The sequence below is a fragment of the Bubalus bubalis genome, chromosome 3, assembly GCF_019923935.1.
Source record: "Bubalus bubalis isolate 160015118507 breed Murrah chromosome 3, NDDB_SH_1, whole genome shotgun sequence".
Lineage (NCBI taxonomy): Eukaryota > Metazoa > Chordata > Mammalia > Artiodactyla > Bovidae > Bubalus > Bubalus bubalis.
The window spans coordinates 48,452,083-48,464,922 of NC_059159.1; the positions used below are offsets into that span (position 1 = coordinate 48,452,083).

Consider the following 12,840-nt stretch of genomic DNA (forward strand, 5'->3'; position numbering starts at 1 on the left):
GGATGTTTCTAGCAAGAATTAGCGAAGTCTCACCCAGGCATTGATGTTGCAATAAATGAGCTTCAACAAATTTCTGTCATTGTTCTTATGATTCAGATTCCTATTGATTGACCTTAGTTTAAGATTACCTCTCCACTCCCTGTTTTGCTGCTGCTACTGCTGCTGCTAAGTCGCTTCAGTCGTGTCCGACTCTGCGCGACCCCATAGACGGAAGCCCACCAGGCTCCCCCGTCCCTGGGATTCTCCAGGCAAGAACACTGGAGTGGGTTGCCATTTCCTTCTCCAATGCATGAAAGTGAAAAGTGAAAGGGAAGTCGCTCAGTCGTGTCCGACTCTTAGCGACCCCATGGATTACAGCCTACCAGGGTCCTCCATTCATGGGATTTTCCAGGCAAGAGTGCTGGAGTGGGGTGCCATTACTGTTAGTCAATTAATAGTTCTTTGAGAATATTTCAAAAGTAAACTGACATTATTACATGAGAAAAAAAGGCAGTCAAAAAACAATGTCAGTTATTACAGCCAATAAATAATAAACACCTCATCACAAACCCCACTCAGGTTTATGGTATAATGAGATAGGACACACAAAATTGATTGTGCTTATGTTAAAAGGTATTAAGAGCCATCAGATAGGTTAATATGGTGAGATTCATATGGTAATAACAGCTGGGAGAAATGAGTCTGTTCAAACTAGCTTGGACAGAAGCCCTGTATTGGTCTTTGTAACCAAAGGGAAGATTGTTTCTAACCTCACGTTTTATCTCAACTTCTCTCTGCCAGTTGCTTTCTACTAGAGTGATGTAACCTGGTATCTCCTAGTATCTCATATCAGGACCAGAAGTCCACTGAGAAATTAGGTGGACCTCAAAACGTTGAGTACGTTTGGGAAAAGTCATAGTCATGGTGAATCTGCCCACAATGTGGGAGACCTGGGTCAGGAAGCCCCTGGAGAAGAAAATGGCAACCCACTGAGGTAATCTTGCCTGGAAAATTCCATGGACAGAAGAGCCTGGCAGGCTATGGCCATGGGATCGCAAAGAGTTGGACACAACTGAGTGACTTCACTCGCTCACTCACTACCAAATGGAATAAGAGGGCTAGGAAGGGGGTGGCAGTGGGGGCTGGGAGGGAAGAACCTTTATTAGAATAATCAGGAAGTGCTTTTATGAGATTACAGTTAAAACAAGAGCTAAATTATGAGCCAGTCATAACTCAACCCTGTATAGAGTTAGGGAAGATGAATAATAGGAGGAGTGGTAGTTATAAAGCCCCTAGGATGGGAAACAACTTGGAGTATTTGAGGGCTGCAAAACCTAGCAAGGAGTGAAATGAAGAGGAACTGAGAGATGAAAAAAAAAATGTTAGAGATGTAGACAAGAACCAGACCACTCATAAGTCATGGGAAGGAGACTGGATTTAGTCAAAGTGTAATGGGAAGCTTTTGAAGGATTTATACACCAGAGTCATGACCAGGTTTATATTTTTAAGATGACCCTCTAATGGTTATATAGTTAGCTTTATTTTGTGTATGTTTCTCAAGCCTTACATTTATGATGTATGCTCTTTTTGAAATGTTTGTTATACTTCAAAAAAAGTTAAACATCTGGCTGCTATATGGGAAATGGTTGGAGGAGAGTTGAGTTTTCCAGTAGTTCAGGCAAGAGGTCATGGTGGATTGGACTAATGAGGTGAACAGAGGGAACTAAACAAAGTTGAGATAACTTTTGAAGGTAGAATTGATGACTTGAAGATGGAATGAATGTGGCACTTAAGGGAAAGAGAGAAATCAAGAGTGACGCCCAGGTTTCTGGCTAGTAATGTTTGTCAGTGTAATTCATTGAGATAATTGCAATCTTAGCAAATATTTACACACTCCAAAGGCTTCCCAGGTAGCTCAGTGGGTAAAGAATCTGCCTGCAATGCAGGAGACCCCAGTTTGATCCCTGGATCGGGAAGATCTGGAGAAGGGCGTGGCAACCCACTCCAGTATTCTGCCTGGAGAAGCCCAAGGACAGAGGAGCCCGGGGGGCTACAGTCCATAGGGTTGAAAAGAGTCAAGACATGACTAAAACAACTGAGCTCAAGCACAGCACGGACTACTCAGAACAAGTCCTGGTCAACAAAAGGGCCATATATTGCCTCATATTCCTCATATATACTATATGCAGGCATAGTTAAGTGACTTATGTAGCCTAATTCATGTCATCCTTATAATAATATTATGATTGGATATTACTGTTTCTTCCATTTTATAGATAAGAAAACTAAAGAACAAAGAAATGGGGAAAACTGGGAGAAGGACAGTTCTGTTCAGTTCAGTCTCTCAGTCATGTCGGACTGTGACTCCATGGACTGCAGCACTCCAGGCTTCCCTGTCCATCGTCAACTCCCGGAGCTTGCTCAAACTCATGTCCATCGAGTTGGTGATGCCATCCAACCATCTCATCCTCTGTCCCCTTCTCCTCCTGCCTTCAATCTTTCCTAGCATCAGGGTCTTTTCCAAGGAGTCAGTTCTTTGCATCAGGTGGCCAAAATACTGGAGCTTCAGCTTCAGCATCAGTCTTTCCAATGAATGTTCAGGACTGATTTCCCATAGGATTGACTGCAGTCAATCCCTTGTAGTCCAGGGACTCTCAAGCGTCTTCTCCAATACCACAATTCAAAAGCAACTATTCTTCAGTGCTCAGCTGTCTTTATAGTTCAAGTGTCACATCCATACATGACTACTGGAGAAGGACAGGTTTTATACAAATTAGGAAAATGAGAAACTATTGGAAGTTTTTGAATGGGGGAAGAGGTATGAATCAAAGATTTTTCTGGTGGCATCTTCTTTACAAAATACAACTCTGTCTTCTGTGAATTGTACCTGGAACCAGGTGTTTTTTTTTTTTTTTAACTCCCCACCCTACCCTGTACTTTTATGACTTGACATATATATAGAATTACTCAAAAGTGTTAGCAATTTGGTGGTGAAGTTTGGGTAATAGGTCAAGGCTAGAGATAGTTGTTTTAGGAGTCATATGAGTAGGAAAAATAGTTGAACCCATGGTATTGCTAAGATGATAGTGTAAAGGAAATGTATGAGTATAGAACATAAATCCTTGCTACTCCCTCCCTCAACACTATCTTATATCTCTTTTCTTTTCAGTCATACTTTTTCATGGAGTTATCTGTTTTCGTTCCTTTCCTCCCATTTATCTTCCAACTTCCGCAGCGTGACTTTTGCCTTCAATGTCTCTATGGATGGTCTTGGCAATGACATAAAGACCTTTGTGTTGACTAAATTCTTGGACACTTTTTGGCTCCTTTTCTTTATAGCAACTGTTCTTGTTGACCACTCACTCATACATTTAGTCATTCAACAAATTCAGGGGAGGCCTCAGAGATACAGTATTGATATTCAGTTCCTATACTTTCATAGAACTCTAAAAACATTCTAAATCATTATGACTGCCTTCTTTTCCTTCTACCTTTCTGACTGCTTCTCAGTCCCCTTTGCATTTTGGTTTCCCAGCTTCTGCCTTAGGCTCTCTTCACATTCTTCTTCTTTCTTGATTAAAGACTTTATTGTTATTTTTACTTAGAGCAGTTTTAGGTGGGAAGTTTTAGTTTTGAGGGGAAGATACAGAGATTTCTAGGTCTTGGTTTCTGAAAGGGACTTCTTTTGTGTAAGCAAACTCCTAGGTTTCCCTGGTGGCTCATTGGTAAAGAACTCGCCTGCCAATGTAATAGACACGGGTTCAATCCCTGGGTGGGGAAGATCCTTTGGAGAAGGAAATGACATACCAGCCCAGTATACTTGCCTAGGAAATGACATGGACAGAGGAGCCTGGTGGGCTACATACAGTCCATGAGGTCACAAGAGTTGGCCGTGACTTAACAACTAAAACAATTAACAAAGCACACCTATTACACGCTAGGCTTCTTACCAACCTAATACGGTTTAAGCTTCATAGACTGGTAAGAGTTATTATCATCGTCTTTATTTCACAAGAAAGAAGACTTAAGTTGAAGAGACAAGTAACTTTCTTAGTCACACTCAGGGCAGGGATTCGGATTCAGATGGATTCACCCATAAATTTGAGACCGTGTCAACCTCGTTTCCTTGCACCAGTCTCCTCCAGTTCCACTGCCCTGTATAACCACTGTGCGGGTATTTTTAACTGCCCAAGGAATTAGCTGGATTTTGTTGTTTGTTTTTAAAGAAAGCAACAGGCATTTCACGGACTCTGTGTAAGTTTTTAAAGAGGAAACAAATCCAGAGAATGTCAGCTTGTTTACTAGATTCTTTCAAATGAATTTCCTCCGAAGCCCAGATCTCAGATCTCTTCCCACAGCGCAAAATGTTTCCATCTCCAAGGCGACAGAGAGTAGTCCCTCCTTTCTCGTTCTCTCGCGCGTATTGATGACGTAACACGGCGCGGCTCTCTGACGTAAGAGTTTCCTGTCCACCATCTTTGTCCCTGGCAGAGTGGGTTTTGCGCAGTGGCTTAGACCTGGAGAAGGAGTCGTGACGTGCAGGAAACCATTACAACATCGCTCGGGCCGTGCTCTCTGGCCGCTGCTACCACCCCCGCCCTTGCCTACGGTGAGTTGTAGGCGGCTAACTTTGGGGTGTGTCCCTTTTTGATGGGGATAGGGGATCCCCAGACTTGGTTGGAGACAGGCGGAGGAGAGGAAATCCGAGGACCATGACCGTTGAAGATGGAGTGAGCCGTCGGGTGTGACCGTTGTGAGGAAGAGGGTTGGAGAAAAGGACTCCACCGCTGGGGCGGGGCGAGGGAATCCTCGGGGTGGGAATTAGGGGGCTCTGGGGGAAAGATATGTTCGAAGTCGGGGGTTTAAGAGGGTCAGAGGCCAGGGGTGTGGCTGGCGGAGACCTGAGGCCGAGGAGAGAACCTTGCTTCTTCCCGGTTTGGCGTCGTTCTCTGAGAGGCTAGGACACGCTCAGCTGAGGAAAGGGAAAAGGGGTTCCCCAGAGCTTTGCTCCTAGATGGGTAAACCTCGCCGTCGTCCGTCATTTGAGGTTAAGAGACACCACTCCTCTGCTTCGTAATGGAGGAACATAGCCGTAGAATTTTGACCACCTCGGAAAAGAAGAGCAATTCCTGACACCGGAGAAAGGGAAGAAAAACCCAGAGAATTGACCCGATATGAGAGAGGGGGAAGCTCTTGGGAGTAAATCTTAGCCCGGAATTTTTTCTTCTGGGTCTTTGAAAGAACGGTCTGGTTTGAGAAAGGCTGTGGATTAAGACAGAGGTAAAGAAACTGGAACTTCCTGTTAATTCCATTTTTTTTTTTTAATCCAAAGATTTATTCATGCTGTTAGTTTTTACAGCATTCTTCTGTTTGGGGGCAGACTTTTTTTTTTTTTAATTCCATTACGAAGCGGTGTGAATAAAGTGTGGCTGCTTCATTAAACTTTTTACTTTTAAAGGTCTTTAAAATGCCAAACACGGTTAACAATCATTGTGGTTTAAAAGAGAAAGTAAAAAAAACACGGTAAGTTTAGAAAAGACAGAATGACCAAGAAAGTGGTCTCAGTGAGGAACAATTTAAATTATTAATCACCTTTCTGGTATACTTCTGTTGCTTAGCCTCAGGGTACACTTACAAAGTAATAATAGAAAGCAGCAGATGAAGGAGATGCAGCTGTACAAGAAAACGTGTAACACTTTGCCAGTGGTGACTAAGCCTGGTGGGAAGGTGAGAACTGTTTACAGGTATTTGACAGTTTAAACTCCCAAAGAAGCAGAAAGTAGAGTGTGTTCTGCAGATAGCTTCACTGAAAATTGGGTGGTAAAATTAGAATAAAGCTAACATTCTGTGAGGGCTTCCCTGGTGGCTCCTTTGCTGTAGGCGTGGGTTTGATCCCTGGCTTGGGAAGATCCCCTGCAGAAGGAAATGGCAGTCCACTCCAGTATTCCTTCCTGGGAAATCCCATGGACAGAGAAACCCAGTGGGCTTCAGTCCATGGAGTCACAAAACAGTAGGATGCGACTTAACCACTAAACAACAACATTCTGTGACTTAAGAGACTCAAGAAAACCTGGTTCTTCCATCTTTTTTTTTCCTTCTTTAAACACACCTATATTTTCAGTCATTCAGTTCAGTCACTCAGTCTTGTTTGACTCTTTGCCACCCCGTGGACTGCAGCACGGCAGGCCTCCCTGTCCATCACCAATTCCCAGAGTTTACTCAAACTCATGTCCATTGAGTCGGTGATGCCATCCAGCCATCTCATCCTCTGTCCCCTTCTCCTCCTGCCTTCAATCTTCCCTAGCATCAGGGTCTTTTCAAATGAGTCAGCTCTTCGCATCAGGTGGCCAAAGTATTGGAGTTTCAGCTTCACCATCAGTCCTTCCAGTGAATATTCAGGACTGATCTCCTTTAGAATGGACTGGTTGGATCTCCTTGTAGTCCAGGCGACTCTCAAGAGTCTTCTCCAACACCACAATTCAAAAGCATCAATTCTTTGGCGCTCAGCTTTCTACCTGTGTTTTAACAGATTACATTTTAGGCATAGTTCTGAATCAAGCTGAACAAGGAACGAATTAGGAAGGACACATTTTCTTTTCTTCCTTCTTTCTCTCCCTCCAGGCGTAAGTTTTCAAGAGTTTATTTCAATTAAGAATTGGATGTAAAACTTAAGACCTTTTTTCTTACTGTATGATATTAGCAGAGTACTTTGTAGTCATTTTTAAATGGAAATGATAGATATGTCTGTTGTAATGAGTTATCTGTTGTAATTTTGTATGCAATAAATGATACATGAAGATGTGTTATTGAAATGTCTGATTAGCACTTCTCATCCTTATGCTTGTAATGAAAGATTACTAGAACGACCTGTCCGCTTTATAATTTGGTTAATTCTGTTCACTTTTTCCCATGGGCACCAGCTGTGTGAAGTCCAACTTTACACGAAGAGAGTGGATTTAGTGGCCTCACCAACTCTAAATTAGCTGCTATTTCCCAGAGAGCCGTTTGAAATTAAGACCCCTATTAATTTTTTTCTGACCTTATTCTCTTTAGGGGCACCAGAAAGAAGGAGGAATAGTTGAGAAAGGAAAACTGCCACAGCCTATATTTAGTAGAAACTAGGTTATGTTAAATCTAGATGTGTAATCCTGTACAGAGAGGCCTTTTCTGAAATGCAGTGACATCACACTCTGGGCTAGGAAAGTTAGAGAAATTGTGCTTTTGACTCTGTCAGCCTTATTTATTTTTTAAAACAATGTCCTGAGGCCATACCTCAAGCCCATAGAGCAGCCGATGGATGACTTGTTTAGTTTGATCTGGTAAAAAGGTAGTGTGAGTTCCAATTCCATGTTGGCTTCGCTTTGCTGTGGATCTCTCCTGAGGAATAACTTACCTCCCACTCCCCAGAAGAACTTGATTTTTTTTTTTTTAGTTAGAGTATAGCCAATTAACAATATTAGTTTCAGTCAGCAGAGCCACTCAGCCAAACACATACATGTATCCATTCTCCCCCAAACTCCACTCCCATCCAGGCTAAATTTTTGAGGCTTTTCAGCAAATACTTTATTTATTCTTTGAGCTCTATCTTTATCTTGGCTGCCTTTTTGGAGTGGGGGGGCACTTCTAAAACAGACAGCAGTTTTCACCGTCCTATGTTTTAGAGAATCTGTGTTCATCTCTGGCACGTTATTGTCTCATTTAAAAATACATGCATATGCATCTTTTGAGGTGAAATTCACAGAAAATTAACCATTTTTGAGTGAACAGTTCGGTGGCATTTAGTACATTTACAGTATTGTGCAATTCTGCCTCTTTATTTTTGTTTAATTTTAGTTTAGTTTTTTTTTTTTTGGAGTTTCTTTGGCTTAAGGCAGGAGCTAACATGATAAAATGTTTCTCTGCTGGTAGCTGTAAGGGATATTACATTACTCTTGTGTAGGACAGAGTGAAGGAAGAGAGTGGTAAGTTTCTCCCTTCTCTTTAAAAGCAGGGCTTTTAATTTAGTATCTAAAGATGATGTACTTGACTTTCTCCTCTTCGCTGAAGTTTTGTGGTTTGGTACATTATTCCCTAGTTAAGAACACTTGGTGCTCACAATGGATAGGACAGAAATCTCTTCCTCAGTGATAAAGATTGTTAAGGGAGGTAATGAAATTGTGTGAGTCACTATTAAAGTAGGATTTAAGACTAGGTTAATTTAGTGTGTAATAGATGTGTGCTGAAAATTTGTTAGGAATTTAATATGCGTGAATGTGCTTTAGGAAACAAAACAATTTGGCGGCCCTTTTTCAAAGAAACAATGAAAAATTCCAAGCAGCTTTTGTTTTTAAATCTTGAGCAAGTTTTAAACTTTGGTGACCCCATAGGATTTAGAGTGGCACAATCACATCCTGGAGAGACCATAATGGCCTTGAGCTATGGCCTTCCTGTCACGCTCTAGCAATCATTTCTGTATACTGGTTTTCCTCTTTGTATATGTAAGTTCTTGGGCTTTCCAGGTGGCTCAGTGTGGTAAAGAATCCACCTGCCAGTGCAGGAGACACAGGTTCGGTCCCTGTGTCAGCAAGATCCAAGATCCCCTGAGGAGGAAATAGTAGCCCACTCCAATATTCTTGCAGGGAAAATCCCATGAACAAAGGAGCCTGAAGGGCTACAGTCCGTGGGATTTCAGAGTCAGCCTGACTGAGCACACAGTGCAATGCCATGTGTAAGTTCTTAGATAGTAAGTTCAGATTTATTCCAAGTCTTCTATGTGAAGGACTCCTTTCTTCAGTTTGCCCACTTCACATTTAGTTTACATTGTGAATGGATTAAATGATTATAACATTATTTGAATTTTTGCTAGGAAGGCATTATGAAAATATTACATAAGGCAAGTCTTTGTAACAGAGTTACTTTAAATTGTAACAAATAAGCTGAAAACAGAAATTTTTGTTTTCTGTAATGATTTATGTGAATTCTAGCTCACTTTTAACACAGTAAATTCAGTGAAATTCTGTTACAACCTAAAGCACTATTGTATATAAGGATCAGGATTATAAATATTAAGTAGCTGCTTGGAAAGATAGCAAATGAGTCTAATTTCTCTTAAATTACCCAAGTAGTAAATTTTAGAGAACAAAGTTGAGCCAAGCTTTTGTCACTACTTCATGATTTTGTGGCTCTTTTTTCCTTAATTACATTGATTTGTTTAGTGCTTAGGTCTTTTCTCTCATATTCGTAAGTACCATTGTTTGTAAAGGTGTGGTCACTCAGATTTGCCAAATGTATTATCACTGATGTTATTTTGACCTGAAAGTAATGAGCAGGTCCTGGGGCATCTGTCGTAAATTTGGTGATAAGTAGTAATAATGGTGGTAAAAAAGAAGATACCTTTTTTTAAGTGCAGAACGAACATTATTAACAGAGAAATTTAATGTATTTGAAGAAATCAAGTACATTGGACAAAGTCTTTAGAATTTCTCAAATCAGAAAACACTTTCATTATTTGGGGAGAAATGTGATTAGTCCATACTGGTTTTGTTTTACCAGTGGAGCCTTATGTCAGCTGAATTAGTTCTGGAAATTGGAAGGGAAAAGGTAAAGTTCAAGCTGGCACCCATGTTCTTTTAAGTTTTAAGATCAGTTCTGATTCTTTTTTATACTCAATGTGACTAAACAGGTATCTCAGTTCTTTGCATTGTTTTTAAGTGTAAACTGATACCATTTCTTTTGGGGAATACTTTTGGGGGTAATTGTAGGTTGTTGGAAATATGAAACAATTTTTAAGGCCTCTCTAGATGTTTGTCATGAAAGAATATTGTCCTACTAATTTAGACTTTCCTTTTTTTTTTCTGAAGGCGATTCCTTTTATTGATACATGTGATGGTGAATAGATTGATACAATTATTTTCTCTTTCAGTTTTTCTATGCTTCTAAGAGACTCTGGGAATAAGTCAGATTTGCCTTAATAGAAAGTGATAGGGAGATCTTTCAACACAAACTTTGTCTTAAGTTTTGGAGTGGCTAATGGAGATGCAGTTACAGAAAGATCTAGCTTAGGTCTTAGAGGCTCTGAGAAGATAATTGTGGATAAAATCATAAAGCCATGATAGGTTCAGGTTTTCACTCTCTTCCATTAAGCCTTTGGAGTTTGCTCCAATTAGCTTTTTGACACAGGAGTTTCATTCTTAACTATCCTTGCATCCCTTTGGATCACCCATGATGGTAAGGATGAAGAGACTCATTGTGGAATGTAGATAGTCTCATATATAAATGTTCTTAAAATTAGTTGAATCCCTTGTTGGACCCAAATAACTCAGATAAAGGTATTCTTTTCTCTTGCTCTAGGTGCACATTAAAGATCCAAAACCATGACTGACTCCAAGTACTTCACAACCAATAAAAAGGGTAAGTATGAGAACTTGATAAAAGCCTTTTTTTACGATTCTTCAAAAGTGATATAAGATTGCTTACAATGTAAGATTGGTGTAAGATTGCTTCAGGTAGAATGCTCCTGCTCTCTTCAGAGATGCATGTCTTGGACCATCTCACTGGGAATCTGCTGCTTCTACAGAAAGGTATATTGAACAGATTTTTAGAGTATAGGTTTTTAGAGATAGAACTGTAATGCACATCATTTTGACTTGAACATTTTAGTGAAAGGAAGAGATCCAAGATTGATCCACTGAAGATTGATAGGTCTGAGGAGGGTGAAAGAGGAAGAAGCACATTTATTCTCTTTTTTTAAAAAATTGAAGTGTAGTTGGTTTACAATGTTGCGTTTGTTTCTGGTGTACGCAAGAGTAATTCAGTCATGTGTGTTTGTATGTGTGTATTCTTTTTCAGATTCTTTCCTATTATAGCTTATTACAAGATATTGAATATAGTTCCCTGTGCTGCTCAGTAGAACCTTATTGTTTGTTTATTTAATACAGAGTAGTGTGTATCTCCTAATCCCAAGTCCTAATATATCTCCCCTCACTCTTCCCCATTGCTCTGATAACCATAAGTTTGTTTTCTGTTTTGTAAATAAGTCCATTTGTATCATTATTTTTTAGATTCCACATATAAGTGATATCATGTATTTGTCTTTCTCTGTGTGATTTAACTTCACTTAGTATGGTAATCTCTAGGTCTATCCATGTTGCTGCAAATGGCAGAGTTTCATTCTTTTTTATGGCTGGGTAATATTCCATAGTATGCATAAATCCCATCTTCTCTATCCTTTCATCTGTTGATGGACACTTAGGCTGCTTCCATGTCTTGGCTGTTGTAAATAGTGCTGCTGTGACCATTAGGGGTGCATGTATCTTTTCAAATTAGAATTTTCTCTGGATATATGCCCAGGAGTGCAATTGTTGGATCATATGGTGACTCTAGTTTTTTAAGGAACTCGTACAGTGTTTTTCATAGTGGCTGTACCAAAATCTTTTATTTTTTTCCTTGGAAATAAGCATTTTATAACAAGGAGTATTATTAAAGCAATATAGCAATAAAAAGTAAAAATAAAGTTCTCTTCCTATCTATTCTTGTTCCTGATGGGAACTTGATGTGTATCCTTAATCTTTTCTGTGCATATATTAATACATATGATTGAAAAAAATTTTAACCACAAAAAAGAGATGATACAAAACACTGCATGGAAACTTGATATTTTCTTATCCTTGCACTCATGCATTGTTTTGCATGACCTCTTTTTTGTTAAAGATAAAAATGATGTGATGCACTGAGAAGCACATACCATTATTTATGAATTACAGCTGCCAAAATGCATAACTTCAATATAATTATGAGAAGATACCCATGATAAATGAGGGTGTTCTTTAAAATGACTGTTCTGTGCTTTTTAAAAATGTCATTAAAATGAAAGACAAAGGCTGACCAGCTGTTTCAGATTAAAGGATACTGAAACATGACAGTAAATGTAATGCATGATCCTGAATTGGATTCTGGCCCAAGGGGGATAGGGATAAAATTACTATAGAGGACATTATCAAGATCATTAAGTCTGTATAGATTAGATAATGTATTAGTGTTAAATTTCCTGATTTTCATCATTGTATTATGGTTATGTAATGTAATTCCTTGTTCTTAGAAATTACACACTGATATAATTTAGGGCTAAAGAGACGTGATGTCTACAGTTTGTTGAATGAATCAGAAAAAAGTTATAAATATATAAAGAAGTATGATAAAGCAAATGTGATGTAACATTAGAAACTGGGGAGTTTTACAGATTTTCTGTAAGATTAAAATGATTTCAAAAGGAAAAATGGGAGGGCAGGTACAGTGCCTGGAGCACCAGAAAGTTATTTAGAAAGCCCAAGCGTATTTGTCATTTGTTCTGTCATTTGGAGTTAATTAAGGGTAAACAAAGATACAACCTGGTGGCCCAGAGGTTAAAGCGTCTGCCTGGAATGCGGGAGACCTGGGTTCGATCCCTGGGTCAGGAAGATCCCCTGGAGAAGGAAATGGCAACACACTCCAGTACTCTTGCCTGGAGAATCCCATGGAGGGAGGAGCCTGGCGGGCTACAGTCCACGGGGTTGCAGAGTCGGACACGACTGAGCGACTTCACTTTCTTCTAAACAGGCTCTTCCACTGTAATACAGAAAACACCATGGAGCACTGCTTATTACATCAGCTGCTAGTCCATGGTTTTCAACCTTGCCGACACATTGAAATGGCCCAGTGAAAGAGAGGAGGTGATGTCCAGTCCTCCCCTGCACATGTCTTTATTTCTTTGGTCTGGGATATGACTTTGATGGGAGTTTTAAAAGCTCCCCAGATTTTTCCAGTGTTTAGCTGAGATTGAGAGCAATTGCTAGCTGCTTGGTAGAGTTGATGAAGGGGAGAAAGAAGGGGGAAAGATAAGAATTT

At 39.9% G+C, this 12,840-nt stretch overlaps 1 protein-coding gene across 4 annotated transcripts in view; it reads left to right on the forward strand.

The window, feature by feature from the left end:
• The first annotated feature begins 4,433 nt into the window (after positions 1-4,433).
• AP2B1 (adaptor related protein complex 2 subunit beta 1) overlaps positions 4,434-12,840 on the forward strand; it is a 108,815-nt gene continuing 100,408 nt past the window's right edge. For 3 of the 4 annotated variants that reach the window (XM_006056221.3, XM_025281093.2, XM_006056223.3), the window contains exons 1-2: positions 4,434-4,588; positions 10,309-10,368. In XM_006056221.3, coding sequence (XP_006056283.1) covers positions 10,332-10,368 — 37 coding nt within the window. In that variant the 5' untranslated portion in view covers positions 4,434-4,588; positions 10,309-10,331. Of the gene's footprint in view, positions 4,589-4,867; positions 5,260-10,308; positions 10,369-12,840 lie in introns of those variants that run through there. The other variant, XM_006056222.4, reaches the window with a different exon arrangement.